Source organism: Anas acuta, chromosome 6 (genome assembly GCF_963932015.1).
Source record: "Anas acuta chromosome 6, bAnaAcu1.1, whole genome shotgun sequence".
Taxonomy (NCBI): Eukaryota; Metazoa; Chordata; class Aves; order Anseriformes; family Anatidae; genus Anas; species Anas acuta.
The window spans coordinates 15,195,316-15,216,376 of NC_088984.1; the positions used below are offsets into that span (position 1 = coordinate 15,195,316).

Sequence of the window (21,061 nt, forward strand, 5' to 3'; positions counted from 1 at the left end):
TTTCATCCCTCTTTAAAAAGGCAAGAGTTACAGTTACCATTGAGCATCTCTTTCATGTCCCAGGGAACAGGACTGTTTTAAGCTAATATTCTTTGAGGCTAACCACTCTACTCTGGACTCCTTAAGTTTGACAAAGTTCATTTTTCCTAAGCATTTTCTGGAAATCTTCATAGGGTAAAAATAGTAAAGCATTACTCTGAGGAGCATTTTTTCCTGCCCGTTAATGTATTTCCTTATGGCTCTGTCTTGTGAAGTTAACCATGCACCCAGAAAGGAGTCTCTGCTGAGGAAGCTTCCAATAGCTCATCAGTTCAAAGCAGACCTGGTATTCATTTCTTCTGACAAAGCATCATCCCTGCTTTGAACAGGCAGGCAGTTTCTTTATCACATGGCAAATGAAACATCTGCACAGCAAGGCCAAACTGCTCCTGCTGGGTTCATTATTTTGATAGCTTTCCAAGCAAAGTTAACCTCTTTGTCCCCACGTCCATCCCAACTGCCCCGCAGATTAAACCCAGCAATCATCGCTACCCATCCCTCCAGCACTTTCCAGGGCAGCGGACTGTGTGTTCCCACACTTTATCATCACGAGGTGTTGTTGTGCCACTGCTGATGCAAACAGCTGGTCAGTTTTTACGATGGGCGTATTATCATCGGCTGTTCCTGCGCGATGCGTAATGCATTTGATTGCCTTCTCCCCTGCCGTCAGCAGAGATCTACCCATCACACAGCCCACACAAACTTCCCATCAGAAACACTTCTGCACAAATCAGATGGAAAAGCATTATCTCAGAAGATAGACTAAGTGAGAGACGTGTCTTATGATATGTTAGACCATATCTGAATAATTCATTTAGCCAGATGTTTTACAGCCTAATTTTCAGAGATCCTTAATACTATCCACAAGTAAAATCCGAATCAGTGTTTTGCAGAGAAGCCATTAGCCAGGCCAGGATCTTACATTACGCTGCAGGATTATAAAATAACATCAGTGTCTCCTGCAGTAAGTTAGAGCTTAATATACATGGATATATGGCCAACAGAGGAGAGGAAAGTGGGCAACAGGGATCAAAGTAACAACAGGATGCTTCAGAACTTGCTAAAATTGAAGCTCACTAAACTGAATTTAATTTCCAATGACTACATTCTGTGAAAGTTTCTGTTTCAAAACACTTTGTTAACATACTCATTGAAGGAAGTATCATCCCCATTCTACAAATAAGATCCTGAAAAGTTTAATTAAAACTGGTCACAAATTTGGAACTAACTCTACAGGAAATGGTCCATTCAAAACCAAACCAACCACCCCACCAAAAAAAAAAAAAAAAAAAGTTGCCAGCATAATTTATGCTATGCAGATAGAAGATTACAAAAACTTTTTGCTACAGAAGAAGGCGAATTCTTAATAACGAGTTGTTTGTTGCTTTTTTTTTTTTTTTTTTTTAACACCACTGTGTTTTTTAATATTCACAATTTATTCTCCTTCAAGAGTTTTCAACAGACTAAATTTACTGGAAGCCGCAGCTACCTAACTAGCTGGATATGTTTGGTGGCACAGCAAGGTTTGAATCAGCATTTCCGAGCCTGCCCTGGGACTTCCCACGTTCCTAGCACAGGGTGAGCGGTCCCTATTGTAAGAGCCAAGCGGAGGAGCTGAGGACAATTACATCACGAAACGCCAGCCTGTGGATCAATAACTCATTCAAGTGGTGGATGAAATAGCACAGCAGGACACTGGCTAACAGCCCCACTGCAGGCCACAGAAAAGGATGCTTTTAGTGCAGATTAACTAAAAACACACAAAGGATGAGTTTGGCTGAACTCCCCTGACATGAGCAGAGCTCTATTAAATGAGGCTCTGGTTGAATATAGCGGACAGTTATTCACAGCACACACTGTTGCAAATTAACAATCCAGAGAGCTACAGAAACTCTGATAATCCCAGATTTTAACTTTTTTCCTCCCCTGTTTTTCCAGTCTTGAAATATCAGAGGTAGAGGTTATCAAGAAAACTTTTAAAAACTTTAAGAAGTAGTATATGTCATTTGCATTATGAGATTTCCACCTTTAATGGCTTGTACAGCACAATATGTTCTTTAAACGGGCTAAATCCACGAGAGACTGCACTTTGTCAAGAGAAATGGATATGCTTGTATTACTGCTGGCAACACCCCTAACACAAACAATGTCTTGCACTTTCCTTCAAGTGTGTTTATCTTACGTGTTCCTCTGAAAGAAAATGACTCCACAGCATGGAAAAAGGATATCAAATCCCAGCAAGTGAATTAGGGCCGGATTAGGCATCACAAAGTGCCCCGTGCAGACGAGCTGCAGGATAACTCAGACAGCTGATCCCCAGCATCGCCCTGGTGGCCTGTCTGTCCCCCCAAAAAGTCTGGCAGTCTGGTTAGCAGTGCTGGCTGAGGACTGAGAGGGTCTGGAAATTGAAGTTTCAGGGCTTGTTGCTGCAGGTCAGTGTTAGCACACGCTGTGTCACAGACACCTGGAGACGGTCCCCTTGCCCCTCTGTGTGCCAAACTTGCTGTGTCAGAGTTAACTCCAGCTGCCAGAGGGGACAGTCCAATACATGTCACAGGCATTAAGAAAAAGTTATTAATTACAATAAATTCCAGCCCCAGCTGCCAAATCCTGGGAGAAGCTTTGTGTAGCTGTAACAACATTGCACAATGCTGTAAAACTCTATCAGAAAATAGAATTATCACACGTGATATTACGTGTATTATCACACATCCCCAAAAAGGATCCAGTTCCACCTCATGTTTGTTTCAAACAGTGTAAATAAATTGCACTTCGTGAAGAAACAGGTACTTCTTCCTGATCACCTCTGCTATGTCAAACACACACATTGAGGAATCCCAAGGATTATCTGTTGGCTCTCGTATCACACCCACCAGACAAGATGAATGCTGCGACATAATGCGCTTCTACTTTCACCTATTATAAACAAGATAATGAGTTTGCAACATAAAAGATCAAGAAAAGGTTATAACTAGATATTTCAACCAACTGAACAAGTTTAAGTAGTCTATTTTTTGCCACCAGGAGAAGAACACTGACAGGAGAGCTGGATTTTACCGAACTTGCACTCTTAATGCAACTACTGCTCGGGGAGGGGTGGAATTAGTATTGCCAAATACTTCTTGTTTGCTTCTATAAAGCCACGTTTTTAGCCACCTAGTGAATATTTCCCTGAATTCTAGTTAGAGAGAAAAAGATAAGGGAGGGGAAAAAAGGATGCCATTACATCAATAGATCACCACAGAGCTGTCTTCTAGGCACACCAGGACTCTTTCTGCCTTGCAAAAAAAAAAAACACAAACATTTTAAAATTCACTCCGCAATGGCCTAATTCTTCCCCTATTTAGGTCAAAGGCAAATCTTTCATTGCCTTCAAGTGGGAGTAGAGCAGGGTCAAAAATGAGTGTTTCTGAAAAACACTTCCAAGAACACAAATGTTGCCTCTCCAATGTTGCTTTCTTTAGTCACCTTTGGATCCTAACTACATATCAATACTATGTTGACACCAAGGGACTGAACCAACATCAGGAACTTTTCCTAGCTCATATATCACCACAATGAGATCATTTAAGGCCTGAGGAACTCACTGTCTAAATAAGCAAAAAAAAAAGTAAAGATTTTCAAGTAACTTTTCCAAAATGACAGAGGGGGGAAATGGCAGATCTACCACCAGAGATCCCTCCAGTCCTGGAGAACCACGCTCAGTCCTTGTCTGCTCCACCTCCATCAGCATCTTCATGCTCTTTTCGTTGATAAAAACATTAACAACAACTTCACACTTTCTTCTGGTGAAAACCAGGAAAGCTCCTTTCAGAAAGGAATTTTGGCACCAAGGCAGAAAAATGATTTTATAAAAGCTCGGGGAACATGCTCTTCTCTCCACAGACACACCCCTTCAGCTGTAAAGACTTCAAGCTGCGGCACAGTCAGGACTATTTAAACAAATGACAGCTCTGTATCAGATTCTTCGATGCTCTGTCTCACCCACGCAGGCTCAGTTAGCTCAGCTACACTCCCAAAACTACAGGCAGAGATAATACCACACAAGGAAGTAAACAAGAAAAAATCCACTTTGCTTCTTTGGTAGTAAAAACAAGAGAGATTCCTGATGAAAAAAATGGAAGCAAGAAAGGAAACTTGTAGGGACAGAAGTGTGTTTTTTTTTTTTTTTTTTTTTTTTTTTTTTATCCAGAGTTTCAAATGATAGCATTTCAGAAGAGGACAGAGTTTAATCATCAAGTCCAGTACTGCAGTTGAAAAAATTAATCTACTGAATTTACACCACAAGACTTTGTACATTTCCTGGCAGTAATGTGCCAGTCCATTCCTTGGATGCTTGTTCCTGTTCAGGATTCTCCTTTCTTAAGCAATAAATCCAGCAGGTTTGTGCACTGGCAGGATCTCAGGTTTGGCTTGTTTCTAGATACAGCCATGTTTCGGGCTTGTTTTCCTGCTGCCAACATCCCTGTGCCTCCAAGGGAGCCTTTGTAAACATGATGTTAGAAATGGCTTTTGAGACAGTTTCCCCAGGTAAGAAGTGGCAGATATAAACCTAGTGAGACACCAGCAGGAAAAAAAAAAAAAAAAAAAAAAAGACAAAGTAGGGGCTAAAAAAACCTTGCTGCACTGATTAAATTGTCAAGCAAGACAGAGGAGTCCGTTATAAGATTTTCTCTGTATCAGTACATTATTCAGAAATTTCCCTAGACTGGGTGAATCTTACAATGAAAGAAACACCAGTAGAAAGAGCTGAGTAATTTGTCTTGATCCTCTGAATCTCACATCTTATGCATTTAAATGGAAAAAGGCGTGTGCATCTATTCCTCGTAATCTCTGTCGTGGCAACATTGAGGCCATTAAGTGCAAACAATTTGTCTTGTGGAATAGGGTATTCTTGTGCATTTTTCCCTACCAAAGTTTAATTGCTGCATGTTCTGATCTCTCCCATAACCCTGTATCTCTCTGATAACCCTGTATCATTTTGATAAAAATAGCCCGATACAACTCCACACGCTGGCATGTGCTTACCCACACTAAGGAGGCTCCCAGGAACTACTCGGTCCTTTTAGGTTCCCCATCAGCACTTGGGGGACACATGCTCAGTTTACAGCTGTACATATGAGATATGAATAGGAAACCTCAAGCCTCATTTGAAGGGCAGTCACAGGAATCAATTACCTCCTTTTCCAGGTAAAGAGCCGCCCTCCAGCAGCTACAGTCAAAAGGACTCCCCTCTATCCTTCATCACTTCAGTCCATTTCATTGCTACCAGCTGGTTTTGCTCCTACAAGAAGTTAAGACTGGCCATGCATGAAAGACAGTGTATTTGCTGAAACAAAGATGGCAAAGAATGTGAATTTTGCCTTATTCCTCTAGAAACAGCCTTCAACAACCAAACCTGCTGGAGACGGGAAAATGAAAGGAGCAAAAACACGTAAACCATGCAGCAGAATAAAAGGAAAATCTCTGCAGATCTATTTGACTGTTTTCTGTGTCACATATTTCAGCTGTATCACTGCAGTACTGCATGCACACATCTACAGCATTGGCTCAGAGACCAGAATTGTTGGCATTTGGAGGGTGTTGATGGTCAGTTTGATAGTAACTAAATGTTAAGTCACTTCCAAGTAAATCCCCTAGACTTCATGACTTCAGCATCACTGGCAAGAGAAGCACTTGGACATCCACTCTGGAACAGTAGTTAAAGGTTTGTTGTTGTAAAACCTCTTTTGTCAAAAGTACAACCTCCAGCAGAACATGCTACTGATCAGCACAGGGGAGCCTGCAGTGCTTCTCCACTCAACTGAGACTTGTCCTGTGGAAATAACTCCTCTACATAAGCCAGAAATCACATTTCACAGCCTTCAATTTCAAGTCTAGGATTTCTTGAGAAAACAGTTTTGTAAGCTTTGGAGGAGAAACAATAGGAGCTAACTGCATGTTAACAAATTAATTCTTTAAAAGCTACTCCACTTAGGAGCACACTGACGAAAATTCAGAACAGAGCAGCACATGAAAGGACAACACAGAAGATCTTAACCAAGATACACATGTTGTGGTAGCACATACAGAAGCCAACATGTAATTCCATATTCATTGATAACAGAGGGTGCTTTTCTTCCGACCCATCCTCTCCCATTTCTATATTCAGAATTGAAGCGAAGCATATGTTCTCAGTACCATAACCACCGCTGGATATGTTTAAAGTTTTATCATATAAAAATTCAGAGATACACCAGCTACTCTCAAAATGACTACAGTGAATTATTCCCAAACAGAACCAGTTTTGTTTTATGGCTTATAAGCAAATACCACAATGACACGTTCACCAAAGCACATGAAACCTACTAAAATATGTTCGTAGCTTTTCATACCATAATTTTGACCTTTTCATTTTCCAATTATTTCTCTCAGCAACCGAAGAGATTTGTTTTACAACACTCATAATTTCGGGGACCTTGGCAAGTGTGTACAGTACCTTTCAACATTGCTGCCAAACAACTTGAGTTAAACTAATAAATCAAGTTATAACTGTCCTCTGCTGATAAGCAAAATTACCAACAACACATGCTTTATAGCTTAAGGACACTACTTATTTGTATAATTCAACTCCTACTGTCACCTGAAAGAAACGCATACAAAAACATAATCACAAAGCAGCAGTGACACGTTGCACAAACACTGCTAATAACTTTAGCACCGTCCTTCCCATTGTAATCTGGAAGAACTTTGCTGGTTAGCAATTGCAAGCAATGGTGTACTTCACCCAAAGAAAAACGAAGTAGAACAGCTCCATTATTCACCCAGACACAGCTTAATCCTTTCCTACAATTTGTTTTTGTCCCAGCTGCCTGAACTTTGGAAAAGCAAATACTTTAATAAATTGACACTGGGGTGTTGCAGTGTCCTTGACATCTCCGTAGGCCTGATGTCAAGGTCCAGTCCTGCAGATGTTCTCTCCAACAGGCAATTTGAGCAAGGGAAACACCTCAACATGCTGCTGTAGGTACTTCAAGTCACTTCAAGGGGAGAAACACACCATCTATACAGGGCCACGACTGGATGTATTTTGGGTGCAGTCAGGATGCAGGGACTGAGCATGATTTGTGCTGTATCATAAAATACTAAGGCACGAAACAATGTGCAGCATGCATGTCCTTCACCCTGTCCTGAGGCGAGCCCAGCCAACACCAATCTGGAAGGAAGTGCTTTAAAAATGCTTTGCAAAAGGAAATGTTTGACTTGTTTTCAACACCTCACAAGCCTGACTGGCTGCTTTGTGACTTCTGCTGGCCAGAAGACTCACCTCACACATCGCACTGGGAGCAGATGCGCGATGGAGTGCAGGGACAGCGCAGCCACCTGCCAGGGAGGGCCATCAGCTCTGCCCCAGGAGGCATTTTAGTTGAATTCTCCATCCTACCAGCTGACGGCAGGTGCTGCCTGCCCTCCTCATGTACCCATGTGTCAACAGTGGCTACAAGAGCACTGTCGAGCTGGGAACTTGATGGTTAGAACTGACCAGTCCTCCAGTCAGAGCTGAGAGGGCTGCAAGTTCACCACTGAGAAGGGTTCCAGGTTTCCTTAGAAGATGAATACAAGCACGACCATACAAGGAGTACTTTTACATCTAAAGATGTTGCAAGAAAGGGTTCATATTTTTATTTGCCAATTATGAAGACATTAATTTCAGTCTCTAAATCCAGAGCGGAGAGATTTTGCAGCAAAAGGCATGCTATGTCAGTGCCAGAAAGTTCATTTTTCTTCCTCCCAGAGGAACACATTTTTCATCCTGATGTCTTCTCCATACAGAAATGTGCAATAGAGAGATCCTGGAGACGTAGCAAAATTCCATAAGACTGAAAGAGCCACATCCTCTGCCTGCTGTGCAGCTCTAGGTGCGATGAAGCTATCCCTGAGTCTGCCCAGGAGCTTTCCCTAGCATTTTGACACAACAGAAAACCAAGAAGCACTGCAATGAAGGCATTTCTAAGCAACTGTTTTGACTGGAGAGCGAGTAAAACCACTATGGACATAAGGGAGAAAGATTAACCTATTCATAGAAAACCATGATTTCTGAACAAACAAAGCTGTCAAAAATCCGTGAAGTTTTTTAGGCAAATAAAACCTGGGAAAATCAAGTGTTGACACAGTGGAAGCCACACATTTTTAAGAGCACCAGACAAATCTGGCATCTCAAACATTAGCTTCATTTGCTGCAGGGCTTCAATTGTCCATGCCTGTGTCTCTCCTCACCCATAAAACCAGGCTTTAATCTTCCTTTGCAGAACTGTTAAAAAGGCATTGCCACTCACCATCTGCTCAACATCCCCCTTACCCTGTCTTTACATGAAACACCTTTCCCCAGTTCTCAGAATAAGCAGCAGACCTGCAGGATCCTGCCTCCCCTGAACAACACCATCTTTAAAATTTACATTCACGCTTTAGGAAATTAATTCCAATTAGCTGGTCTGGAAGCTTGCTCGGAATGAAATTCAAATTTCTTGTAAGAGAAATATTGGGGAAGGAGGTGGTCCTTTGCTTTTAAAAATGCATCTCCAATGGAAGCAGGGCAACCAAGCGGGAAGGCAGTACATTTGTCTGGCACTTTTTGTTGACTTGGTGACAATTTCGTTGACTCAGAGCTCTGAATTCTGACATCACCTTGTTACAAAAGAAGCATTTTCAGCCACATGTTATTTTTCTACAGGGATTTGACTCATTCTTCCAAACTTTAATTTAGAATCAATTGTTTGCTGTGTTATTTTCACACATAAAAGGCAGCGCTGGCTCTTATTACCCCACAGAGATCTTTAAAAGCCTGGAATATACTTGTGGGATAAGTAGCTCCTTTATTTAGGGAGAGGACAGAGAGGGGGAGGAGAAGCACAAAAACACCTTCAATTGCTCAAATCACTTAGTTAGGCAAACATCCTAATGCCTTTCTTTTTGTTTCAAAGAGCAATTCTGGAAACCACTAGGGGCTGCAGGTTCAGGCAACTCAAAGGCCAATACAAGTACTTGACTGTCACTTCTGAGTAGGTGGAAGCTCTCTTCTGAATCCATTTGGAAAGGAAATCACACACACATTTCCATGTTTGATAAAGATCACGGCTCAAATGACCACCTGCCAGCAGCCAGCCAACAGAGGAAAGGGGAGAAGTAGAACAACAACAAAAAAATCTAACACAGATTTTCCAAGCGGTGTAATTGTGACACTATGTTAGAAACCTAAATTAAACTGCTTTTTATTGCTCAGTACTCTAAGGCTGGGGTATGCACAGGTAAGTTTTTTCTAAGGATTTTTTTCCACCTCTCCGATAGGACTCATAACTCCACACAGACTTACTATTAAACAGTTCCACGAACTCACCAAGATAAATACTGTGCCTCATTAGGGCTGTCCCAACCACCTGTGAATCAAAACCTCGCAAGAAAAGGACCTGCAGATAATGCTGTTTAGCAAATCAAGGATCTTCTCCAAGTTGTAAGAGCTCCCATTGAACAACAACTTATCATGATGAGAAAGAAATACTGTCTAGAAACCTGCAGTCAGCTGAAACAACATTATTCCCATTTGTATGCTGAATTGATAATGCAGGTGACATCTTCCCCAAGTGGGGTGAAGATAGAATGAAATTTATTAAAATAATAATAACAATAATAATAAAATCATATGGACTTCCCTGGAAATGTAGTATTCTGCACTCTACTATGAGGATCTCAGCCCTGACAAGTGTCTTATATGCTTCAATGTGGTGAAAAAAGACTGGAATGGCTTCAGGAATAATTTATCAGAATGATCTGGTCTTGAGAACAGATCATGAGGAGCTCATTTATGCAGCTTAACAAAAGCAAGATGGGGAGGCAATTGTTCATGCACAAAAAAGAGAGCTGATGCCACAACACTCTTAGTCATGCAGATAAAGGCAAAACAAGCTCCAGTGATCAGAATTTGAGGAACATGATATTCAAGCTGGAAACAAAAGGCACCTTTTATCGTAAAGGTAATTCCGTATTGTAATGGTTTACTGAGTACAACGATAATTAGCTATCACCTAGGGCCCACTTTAATTAAGACTGAATATTTTTCACGAGTATCCTGTAATTCATCGGTACACATCCCAGTTTATACAAGAATCGGTGGAGCCACACAATGTGCCACATACGAGGTAAAACTCTAAGCCTGAAGATAGCCATGACAAACTGTGACTTAATCTTTGCAGGGCTTTCCCACCTGCTCCCAATCAATACAAGCAGCTTTCCCTGGATATGCAAACAAGCTGTTATCATCCTCAGGCACACTCCCTTCACTGTGCAGAGATAGCTGCTGCTGAACAGGGCTGGCTGCTGGCACAAGCACGGAAACCTGCCCACACTGCCTCGAGACGAGGTGAGGTGCTGGAGCTGGATGCGGGGCTCCCCTTGCACAGAGCGCTCCTGCTCCTCCGCCGCCATCCCCAGGGCAAAGCACAGTGCTCATTCCCAGCAGCAGTACTGATAAATGCTTGATTTAACTCCAAAAAGTGAGGTGGGCTCATACACATTTCTCATTTTCTTTTCCATAATTACTCGCTAAGCATGGCCTGCAGCACCTTGTGGAAGCTGAGATGGAGAAGCCTCACATTTTCGAAGGTGAAGACTGTGGCTTCAACAACACATGAGAGTTTTATACAAATCAGGTTTACGTGAACATTTTTGAAGTCTGCAGGCTCTAGAAAAATGTTGTATTTTTGCTCTTTTCTTATGGTAGTAGGATATAACAGAACTAGGAAAAAACAGCTTCCTCAAGAAGTGATGACAAAAATGTAGCGTTACTTAAAGGTGCTCCTTTCTAAGTACTGGATAAATCACACACGTCCATCCTATAAGCTACACATGCAGCAGTGGGGTTCATGTTCCTTTTATTAGAGATCACTCGGAGTAAGCCGCAATGCACTGACTTTGCTGCTGGCGAATAATACGCTACTCTAAGACCTTACGCAATAAAAACTACTTACCACGTTGCTATTAATTTATCTCAATTTTTATTATCTTTAGGATGCTCGTCTTAATGACTCCTTTGAAATTGCCAAAGCTGGCTGAGAGCCAGCCACAGTGACACTCAAATTAAAAGAAAAGAAAAAGCTGAAACACAGCCGAAAGCTGAAACACGAAGCGATACTCATCAAAAACTAAAGCAAAATGTCAGTGTGTTTTAGATGTTGACATTTTAAGTAAACCATGACCTTCTCCCTCCAAAAACTTCAATCTAATTGTTATATAGAACAGGTTCCCCATTAAAACTTCAAAAGATAGAGTCATTAAAAACTCTAGAGAAAAATACCCAGCTCATCCAGCATAAGAACATCGCATTTAAAAACTTTCCATGCTTAAATAATATGATTTGGTGGGTCCTCCCACTACACTAGACTACGTACTGTTTTCTGAGGCTGTGCTTGCAGCAGCTGAATAATGATGCAGAGCCACAGAGAAAATAAATGCCTGCACGTGCACCAGGAGAGGACAGTAGTTATGAAGAAGTGGGTAGGCAGTCGGCAAGGTGTCACGAAGGGTGTCACGAAGGCTGCAGTCGCACAGAGGTCCCAATGTAAGGCTGTTCACCAGGCATCAGCAAGATGAAATTTCAAGTGAGGGCATGCAACCTGACAACAAGCAGCAGAGCTCACCACTAAACAAACAAGTGGAGAGAAACTACGAGTTAAGACACCTGGCCTTTCTTTCTCCCAATGCTGTTGTGTCACGAAACCAGCACCGAAGTCTCAAGACCTCTCTGAGCTCCAGATTCCCCACTAGGAGGTTCTCAAAAGCTTCTCAAGAATGTTTTTTTTTTTTTCTTTTGTAGGACAGAAATAGAAACACCACCTGCTTGTACCAGTGATGCAAGGATGACCAGCTTACCCCGCTGAGCATGTGCAAGCACGTGTACATACATGCGGTGCAGAAACACGAGTTCTTTCACTCTCATTTCAGGACATCTCTGCTGAGTCATGGTGAAACACGCAGAGATTTTAACTGGGGGGCAGCAAGAAAATGAGACCAAGCTTTGCTAGGGAGCTCACCAGGAGGGCAGAAGGGAAAAATCCATCTGTCCTACTCTTAGGACTAAGAGGAGAGCATCACCCCATGACTCATCCTAAAGCTCTATCAACAGAGATCGGCATGATCCTACAAAAAAGGGATGTGATTGACTCAGCTGCGGTCAGCAGTGTCCAGGCAGACCAAAGCTGGAAGGCAGAATCTGCTCCCCCACTCCGTTCACCTCGGGGGAGACTGACTTCTTAAATGTCCACTCTTATTAGGAGCTCCATAACAGGATGATGCCACGATTAAAGTATCATGGGATTGAGAAAATTTGGTTGTCTTTGATACAGTTACCAACCAGAGAAGAAAGATCACCTGAAACAAAGCATTTAAACAACTGTCGTGACTATTCTGTGCGCTTTCCTTCACTTTCCTTGCATCACTGGGAAAGAAAAAAAATCTGTGTTTTGAAAACAGTGCAACAGGCTACAAGGAACCTCCCCGCTGCGCAACGCCAATATGTCCCAGACTCTTGCTAGCCTCACATGTAAGACACTTTTGACATTCTAGTCTTTTTCAAAATTCCCGTTCTTATGTCACCCAGGCTTATGCTCCTACAGAGGCTGTTTAATCCCATTACGGCCAGAACATCCTGAGCCAGCGGTGCAGCTCACGTAGCTGGCTTGTAAGGAAACTGTGGCCAGGATGGAGAAACAGCTGAAAATGGATTGATCAACGTGGAATGGACGTGAGGATGAAGCAACTGTAGGCAGAGATCAAAACTAGGCAAAGAGGAGAAGTGGTAAACGCAAGGAAGAAGGTCTAAAGAAATGAAGTTGGATCATACTAAGTTTGATCAGCACCTTGAGCTAAAGCTCCAGGTACACTGCATTTGGTAGACACTAATCACTGGCTTACAGATCTGCTCTCATGCCAGCACCCCGGTGAGCTAGCAATGCTGATTGAACGGTAACCCCACTAGACCATGCCACCAACATCAGCTTTTTTGCTCATCAAGTCTTACATTTACACAGCACTTTAGGCCTGAAGCACAGTACAATGAAAACATCTCTCCAACTACTTATAATTCAGTAGATACAGACTATTCAGAGGAAAAAGCTGGAGAAAATATCCCACAGCCTTTTTCTACTTTAACTGCAAGATTTGCTTTTTCAGTGAAATACCTCACACTTGAAGGTAGTGTGGCTTGGTGAAAACTTCACTATCACAGGAATTATTCAAAATATCAAAGGAGGGGTGGCAGAAAAACAGACCAAAAGACATCACTTGGAGGCTATGCATCATGGAAATGAGGCTGTAAAGCCCAGGAGTCTAACTAGGATTGCTTGTGCTTTGAAAAACTGTTCGGCTGTATTTCTTGTTTCCAGAGGATAAAAATGTCATAACAAGAATTAGAGATTGTCAACAGCAAGAACAGCTAAAGGGAGATTTATTTATTTGTTTGAACAAGACAGAGACAGCACAAACAGACGTGTGAGGCCATCCTGAGACCCCAGCCTCGGAGGCAACAGGGGCTTTCAGTCTAGTCTCTGGCAGGAGATGCTCACCCCACGGAGTGCTGCACAGAAATGCCACCCCAACATAAGGCTCAGCTATGACCAGTGATGTGCTGCCTGTGGATACAAAATGTGTCATTCCCTGGAATTAAAGAAGTCTAGTTTTCTGCAAATCTGCATCTTGGGCTCTGTAATGACTCATAGTGTAAGAGATATTTCCCACAGCTGGAACCACGTCTCAGGGGTCTGCCTTTGGATATATTCTCTGGTGTCTAGAGGAAAAAGCTCATCTGCAGTAATGCAGTTACTCTAGAGACCTCTACAAGTCCGTAAAATTTGGCTGCTACTGGACAACAGGTTAAAAAAGAGAGGAGAAAAGAACAGGGAAGGAAAAAAACATGCAGAAACAGCTTCATCATATATGCTTGTTTCCTATGGAAACAAGGCTAAAACCTAACACGCTACAAAATGAACATTCAGTTTAGTGCCAGCATCGAAGAGAACCCATTCAAGGTTCTGTTTCAGAGCATAAGATAACAGAGAAACTCAAGCAGCAGAAAGTATTTGTCCTTCACAAGCAGAAGTCTCTAATAATTGCACACATCCTTTTCTCATGTTGTATTGTACTATGGGAGCACAACAGGGAGGGAAGAAAGAAGAGAGCAGATGTCACTGGATTTTGAACACACTGTTAGCACAGAGATAGCCCCAACACTGAAATGCTGCTAAAGAGCCAGACAAATTAATGACTTGTATTGGACTGATCTAGCTGGATGGTCTAAGACTTTTTTTTAATATCTTTCCTGTAAACAAGTCACACAGCGTGCTCCTCACTGATCTGGTTGCCATATATGAACAATCCACAGAACACAAAAGAAGAGGGTAAAAATAAAATATACGGAGATATGTATAGCCAAGCTTGCCAAGTGTTGTCGTTTGCCTGCACATACAGTTCTTGGAGCTAGGAAGGAACAGGAAAAGATCAAAATGTCTTTGCATTGCCAAGCATCCACTCTCTCCTCTGCAGAGTGACTCCTCCTTTGATGTCAAGATGAACCAGCATCATTTAAAGTCAACCAGACACATCCTAACCCAGAAGAAAGAAATCACTTCCCAAGCTCCTCCTATGTCACTTGCTCTTAGTATCATGTAAAGCTCTGAATCATCCAACACATGTAACTTACTTTTATGGAGACAGCTTTGCAGAATAATTTATGTTCTTCAGCAAACACAACAAGCCATCTAAATTACCAGCAGGCAGTGAGATAATAACTTTACCAGGCAGATAATGAAGCTAAACACCAAAGTCTCAAGCATCTTTTATGTGAGCTAAAAGAAAAGTCTGCTAGGTGAAACCAATGGCAGAATATAAAGTATTAAAAGATCCTGTGTCTAATGCTGAGGACAGAGACTACTGCCCATTGCCTTGGGGCCCAACACAAGGCAGCTTTGCTTGTGGCTTCTTTACTCTGCCAGAGAGCAAACTCTGGATCTGCCACTAGACAGACAGGAATACCTTCAGTGTGGAATTGCTTTGCTGCAAGGGAAAGCTTGTCCAAGAACAGCAGCCCTTCAGTGCTCTGCCTGGGTTGCAGAATCCTCTGAAAGAAGTTATGGCCCTGAACAGTTTCCAACAAACCAAAAGAAAGGTTGCTCTTCGCTACGCTTAGCAGGGCAGTCATGACTTCCATTTTGCTTGTGACTAGACAATGCCACATCATCCTATTTTCCAAGCTTCACCAAACACCACTGAGTTGCAAGAGTAACGTTTTCCACTGTAAAATGTTGTAATGCTTCACTACAGTCAACTTGCCATCACAAATACTCCTACTTCTTTATTAAAGACTCCCATAGGCAGGAGAGGAACAATCCTCCACTTGTTGGTCAAAACAACACAGCTTTCTTGTTCCTTTTTGTAATTTCAGATTCCTTCTTATTCAAGATTATGCTATCCTCCAGAAAGAGTTGAATTCCACCTATCTAACAAGCAGGAGTTATCCAAGTTATTGTCTGACTACCCCATTTGATGACATTTCCTTGGGAAGTTAAAGGACACCATTCTGACACACAAATGCTGCCTATTGATTATGCAGGATTTTATTTTTGAATAGAAATTGTAATTCACATATGTGCCCAACTGTCCCTGAAGATTAAACTTTTCCTCAGCCAACCAAATTGTCAAAAGACACAGACTTCAGCTACTCTTAATCTATTCCTTAATTTTACCAAAGGACTGTGCAGCTTTAACAGCTCAAGATGAGTGATTTTTCACCTACTCATACAAAACAAGGATCTGCACAAACCTCACTTCTTCACCCAGCAAAAGACAGGATTTAAGAACAGTCCACCAACTCACCTGGTAACAGAGAAGTAATCCATAAACCAACAATCTTTCCATTGCAGCCACTGAGAGCCGATAACTCAGAGCATGGATGGATAGTCTGGGAGAGGGTTGTCCACTTAAACATCCGGGTGCAGGAGAAAAGCAAGTGTTGCTTCGTAAGCGCGTTTATCATAACAAAAAACAATCTCCTTTTCCCCAAGGTGGCTTTGAGACAAGTGACAGGTCCCTAGCCAGAGCCTGTTCTGAAACCCAAAGCCTGAGTTTCCATGTCATTGCCCAGGAAGGTGTCTTCCTATAGCAACTCTTCCTCACCAGCTCACGCTGCCCACGCACCGACGAAGCAGGTTTACCCCAAGCACAGCTGAAACAAAGCAAGGTGCTAAGGCATTCAGTGGGAGAGAACCGACAAAGCCTCCATTCAGACCACGTGCTTCCCGTCCTCTTTGGAGTGCTGGGAGCCCACCTGCTCTCACTTGTGTGCAAACTCACACCTAAAGCCCAAACTGCAACGTCCCATCTGCCATTCCTGACCTTCCCCACCTTCCCCACATGTTAAGCATGAGATTATTTCCAAGCACTTCTCATTCCCTCAGGAGGTCTGTGACATCACGAGGCAGTAAAGTCAAGTAAGTAATCACCAGCTGGGACTTCCTCTGTCCTCTGTGACATTAAGAGAGACCAGTGTGTTTGATTAGCACTTAGCCTCAGCTCAGGCAATTCAGAGAGCAGAATCAGATGTTCAGGCTCCTGGTGCAGTCACTGAAGGGAACTGGGTATCTCAGAAAGACAGCACTCTGGGCTCTCATGCCATAACAGGGATTCACCTACGCCCCACTAATAGGAGATGTTTGGCATACAAGAATGCTGTCCCTCATCACCTTTAATTAACAATTTAGAGTATTCAGCCAGGAAAATATAATATGTCCTGCTCAGTTAAAGAACACTATAGTTTGCTGTACCCACCTCCCATGCTAGTACACTGCGCTGCCAGGCTGGGCTGCGCAGAGTCTGCCACTCCCTCAGTGCAGTCCAACATCACAGGAAAAAAAAGCAGAATATGACACCAGAGTCCCATGGTTAAGACGCTGTCCTGGAAGTGGGCTATCTAGATGCAAGGTCTCATTCCTAAGAACAGAACAACTGAATAGTCTGGAGCTCAGCCTAGGTTCACCCAGCTCTCCTCTCTAGGGATGTGGTTATTGCAATAGCACAGACTATTGAAAAATCAGGACTGAAGCATGCAGTTCTGGTGAATGATGGTAATAAACTAGCATGTGATGAGTCGTCTTCATTTTCTACAGGCAGCTCTCTCCCCACTCTTCTGTATTGCTATGGATATTTACATTACTTAATGAGATGCCAAGATAAAACCACTGAAAAGCATTACTGAATACTATTTTCTCTTCTCTGCCCTGCTTCAATTTATATTTGTCTCATCATTTTGCCAGTACAAATCTTCTTATTTGATCATCTCTTTAAAACCTTCTGAAACAATTTTAGATGCCTGACTCAACTGGATGTTGAATTTTGACAAGCTTTTGAGAGAAAGATTTATGCTTAACAAGTGATCCAAAATGGTTGTCTCAAATATACTGATTTTGAAAAGAATTGGTCTGTAAAAAACAACCTAGATTTTCTTTAGACTTTTTAGTGTGTCTGTTCTATATCAGAGATGGTTTCTCCCTTGTTAGTAGTAGCAGAAGCAAAGGGACAAATAGGGCTTGGTGTAAGCACTGACGATTTGCACCACATCTTGACACAGCTGCCAAACAAAATCAATCTCAAAGAACAAGTGTGTCATTAAAAGCAGCTCATAGCTCTGAGATTAGCAACTGTATGTAAGGAGGCAGCATGGCTGAGCAACCACAAGAGCATAACATCACCTAGAGCATCTGGTAGTGCACCAGTAGCGCTGTGTGGCTGTGTAGGATGGAAGCAGCATCTCCCTGTGCTGTCCTGATTGAGATACATAAGGAAGCTTTTGAAATACCATTTTTACAGAGCTTTAAGATACCAATAGCCAAACAGACAAATCCAGGAATCCATAAATAAGTAAAATGGGTATCTTTTACTATTGTACATGCAAGGAGGAGGAAAACTGGAAAGGATATGACTTCAGCGAACGATAAGCTGCACACACACAGCATGCATTTCGATGGACTGCTGGGAGTCGTCAGGGCATAGGAACTGCATGCAGACTGATAAGAGCATCAAAAGAGGCTCTTACCATTAGCATTAAAGTAATTGGCTGTAGCACAGGGACGTGAACAGAAGATAATGATGGCAGTAGTTTGTTATATTCACTCATTGTTCTTCCTTCTCCTCCCGCAATTAGAGTGACTACACACATAATGCAATGCAAAACTATATTGACTGAATTTAGTCTACTAGCCTCAGCAGACAGTTTCTGTTTAGTATGTTGTCTTTCAACATGCAGCACAAAGCAATATCAGAAGCTTAAGACAGATAAACAGCATGAGCTCATTACAAAGATTCATGACTGATTATGCCATCAGCATCGAGCTCTGGTTTCACCAAAATAAAACATTTGTTTTCTAGCAAGAGAAGTGTAGCTATTTCTGCAGCAGAGTCCTGTTGAAGTACCCTGCTTATAAACATGGCCAGAAAATGTCAGGCTCGCTTAAATCCAGGATTGGATCAAGTCACTCAGGTTTAGCTGGAAGGACATATTCCTGTTATCTGGGACAGCTCCTGGCTTCTGTCAAGATGCAGAGGTGATGACAAAGTGGCTTGGCAACCATCTTGTCGGAGGCAACAACAACAGCGACAGAAGAGCACAGCTTAGGAACAAGAGAACAAACACACACCATTTCCACCATTGTGACCTTTTCCTCCCAAAGGGAGAGAAAGTGCTGTTATCAGGAAGATATTAGTAGGGACCTTGGAAAAAGAGCATTGTGTGGCTGGCTCGTGGAGATTGTCCTGTCCTCAGCTGAAGCGTACAGCGAGGAATTCCTTTAAAACAGCGTAAGAGCTGAGCACCCAGAAAAAAGAGTGAAGAAGGGTCTTCAGTTGAAGTCTTGCATTACAAAATAATTCTACAATTCCAAACAAAGCAAATGCAAAATGCATTGACTTTGATCTGCAACCAAACAAAGCATCAAAACCTATAAATAGTGCGTGGTTTATAACTGTAGGACTGTCACCAATTCTCCGTGTGAGTGACAGACATGCCCTTCATCTGCTTTTACAGCAAAGAATCGTTATATAGGCAGTCTGCTGAAGCTACCATCAAAGTTAAAAACAAATGGAAGCGCTGGGAACACTTAAGGATAACAACATTCGTCAGTTAGGCTTTCATTGACCTTGCAGCAAGGACTAGAGCTGGTGCTTTTTCTGGATTTCAAAGGAAAGTGTAAGTACCCTTATATGTAAGAGCCACCTCACTGCACTACTGCATGTTTTCCATGCTGGCAGCTCCAAGGTCCCATTTACCACATTCCTCACCCTTACAAAATGACAGATTATTAGGAAATAAAATCCAGTCATACATTGAAATTAAGAAAGCCAAAGGAATGACCTGCCCTAATTAGATCGTATGATCAGATCTATTTCAAAAGTGAAGGCTTTTTTTTTTCTTCCAGCTTGCCTGACTCACACATTCTTCAGCAGCCTCTGTTTTGCAAGTCAAAATGCCGTGGGTAAGATTTAGCCAGAATCAGTAATATTTAGCAAGGTGCTGTTTACTAGTTGTTCTCACCACTAACACAAATAAGGGGAGCTACCGGCCACTAACAGCTGCAACACACAACTGAGGCCAGAGATAACTGAAGCCAGAGCACTCTCTTTCCAGATCCACCACTGACTGGAAGCATGAAAAAGTCCAAGTGCCAAGGCAGCATCATTAAGACAGCATCACTATGAGCTACCCAGTTTTGCTGCTTTAATACATTTCCACATAGATTAACAGGGATAATGCTAGCTTGTCTTCCTGCTTGTCCCCCAAAAGTGGCATCTGTTTCCTTACTTTGTAAACAGAGGTTAAATTTTGCAACATGCACCCTCTCAGTTTACATATTACCCAGCAAGTACATAAATACACCCCACCCAGGCTTAAAAGAAAGAGACATATTCCAAGCTTTAAAAACAGCTGGTTTTGTTGTAGTGAAAGATACTCCAAATGCCTAATTTAAATAGCTAGGGGAGCAGCATAGTCAAATCTGGGGAAATGGGGACAACCTTTCTCTTCTCCTCCATCACACTCAGTCATCATCTTCTTCATACATAAATACAGGTTTGCTTTGAACTCATCTCTGTTTCAGTCGCCAGTCTATTACCCACACTTCATGAATGCTCTGCTTTCTCCCTCTATCAATAAAGTCAAGGGCCAAGCTTTTAGGACCTCAGTATGAACAATTTACTTTCATTATTGCCATCAGTCTTCTGTGTGTTATCTGCTAAAATGTTGCCTATACCCACAAGCAGCCATCATAGGAGAAAAGAAACTTTCAGCAGCAACTAATCTGGGCTGAACAACTACAGGTGGCAAAGTTGAAAGCTTATTGCTCTCTAGGTAATTGCATCACATTCAACCACGCAAAATTGCGTATAGTAAAGAAAGGCAAGGCCTAGGAAACATCCTAATGCTGTTTCCTTCTCTCCTTTGTAGTTCCCTCCACCCTTTCTCTGGGAGAAAGGAAGACACATTATGATTACAGTGCACAACCAGAGTAAGCGGTGAGCGTTTCTTGGGTTGGCCAAGGGGGAAGAGAAAGGGAAATCACACACCCACTGTGGCCTTCTGCCCCCATCTAGTGGTGCCTGCTCCAGAGGTAAAACCCATCAAACCAAGTCTTTTGGCTCAAGCAGGAATGCTTCACAGGTTTGGGGACAGAGGCCCTCAGGATGGCACACCTAGCAGACGTGCTCGGAGATGTGCCAGAGACGGAGCTGGGTGAACGCAGAGGCCTTGTCCATCCACCCGATGTTCTCAGCTTGGGTGGTGACTGCTGGATAGAGCACCACGTTAACCTCAGTGACAATTGCCTCTGGGCCTAACAGAAGCAGCAAAGGTACATAATTTCAAGTGTAACTGCTATCACCTGTAGGCTTCTCTGCTAAGCTAAAACAGTTTACGCTCAGTACTGATTAAATATGTCAATTTTTATTACAGATG

At 42.4% G+C, this 21,061-nt stretch overlaps 1 protein-coding gene across 4 annotated transcripts in view; it reads right to left on the bottom strand.

Moving 5' to 3' along the window:
- Positions 1–21,061, bottom strand: part of ADCY5 (adenylate cyclase 5) — a 214,705-nt gene that overhangs the window by 161,564 nt on the left and 32,080 nt on the right. The window contains exon 1 of one of the 4 annotated variants that reach the window (XM_068687514.1): positions 15,937–16,064. The exons of the other annotated variants lie outside the window; for them this stretch is intronic. Coding sequence (XP_068543615.1) covers positions 15,937–15,978 — 42 coding nt within the window. The 5' untranslated portion in view covers positions 15,979–16,064. Of the gene's footprint in view, positions 1–15,936; positions 16,065–21,061 lie in introns of those variants that run through there. 4 annotated transcript variants of the gene reach the window in all.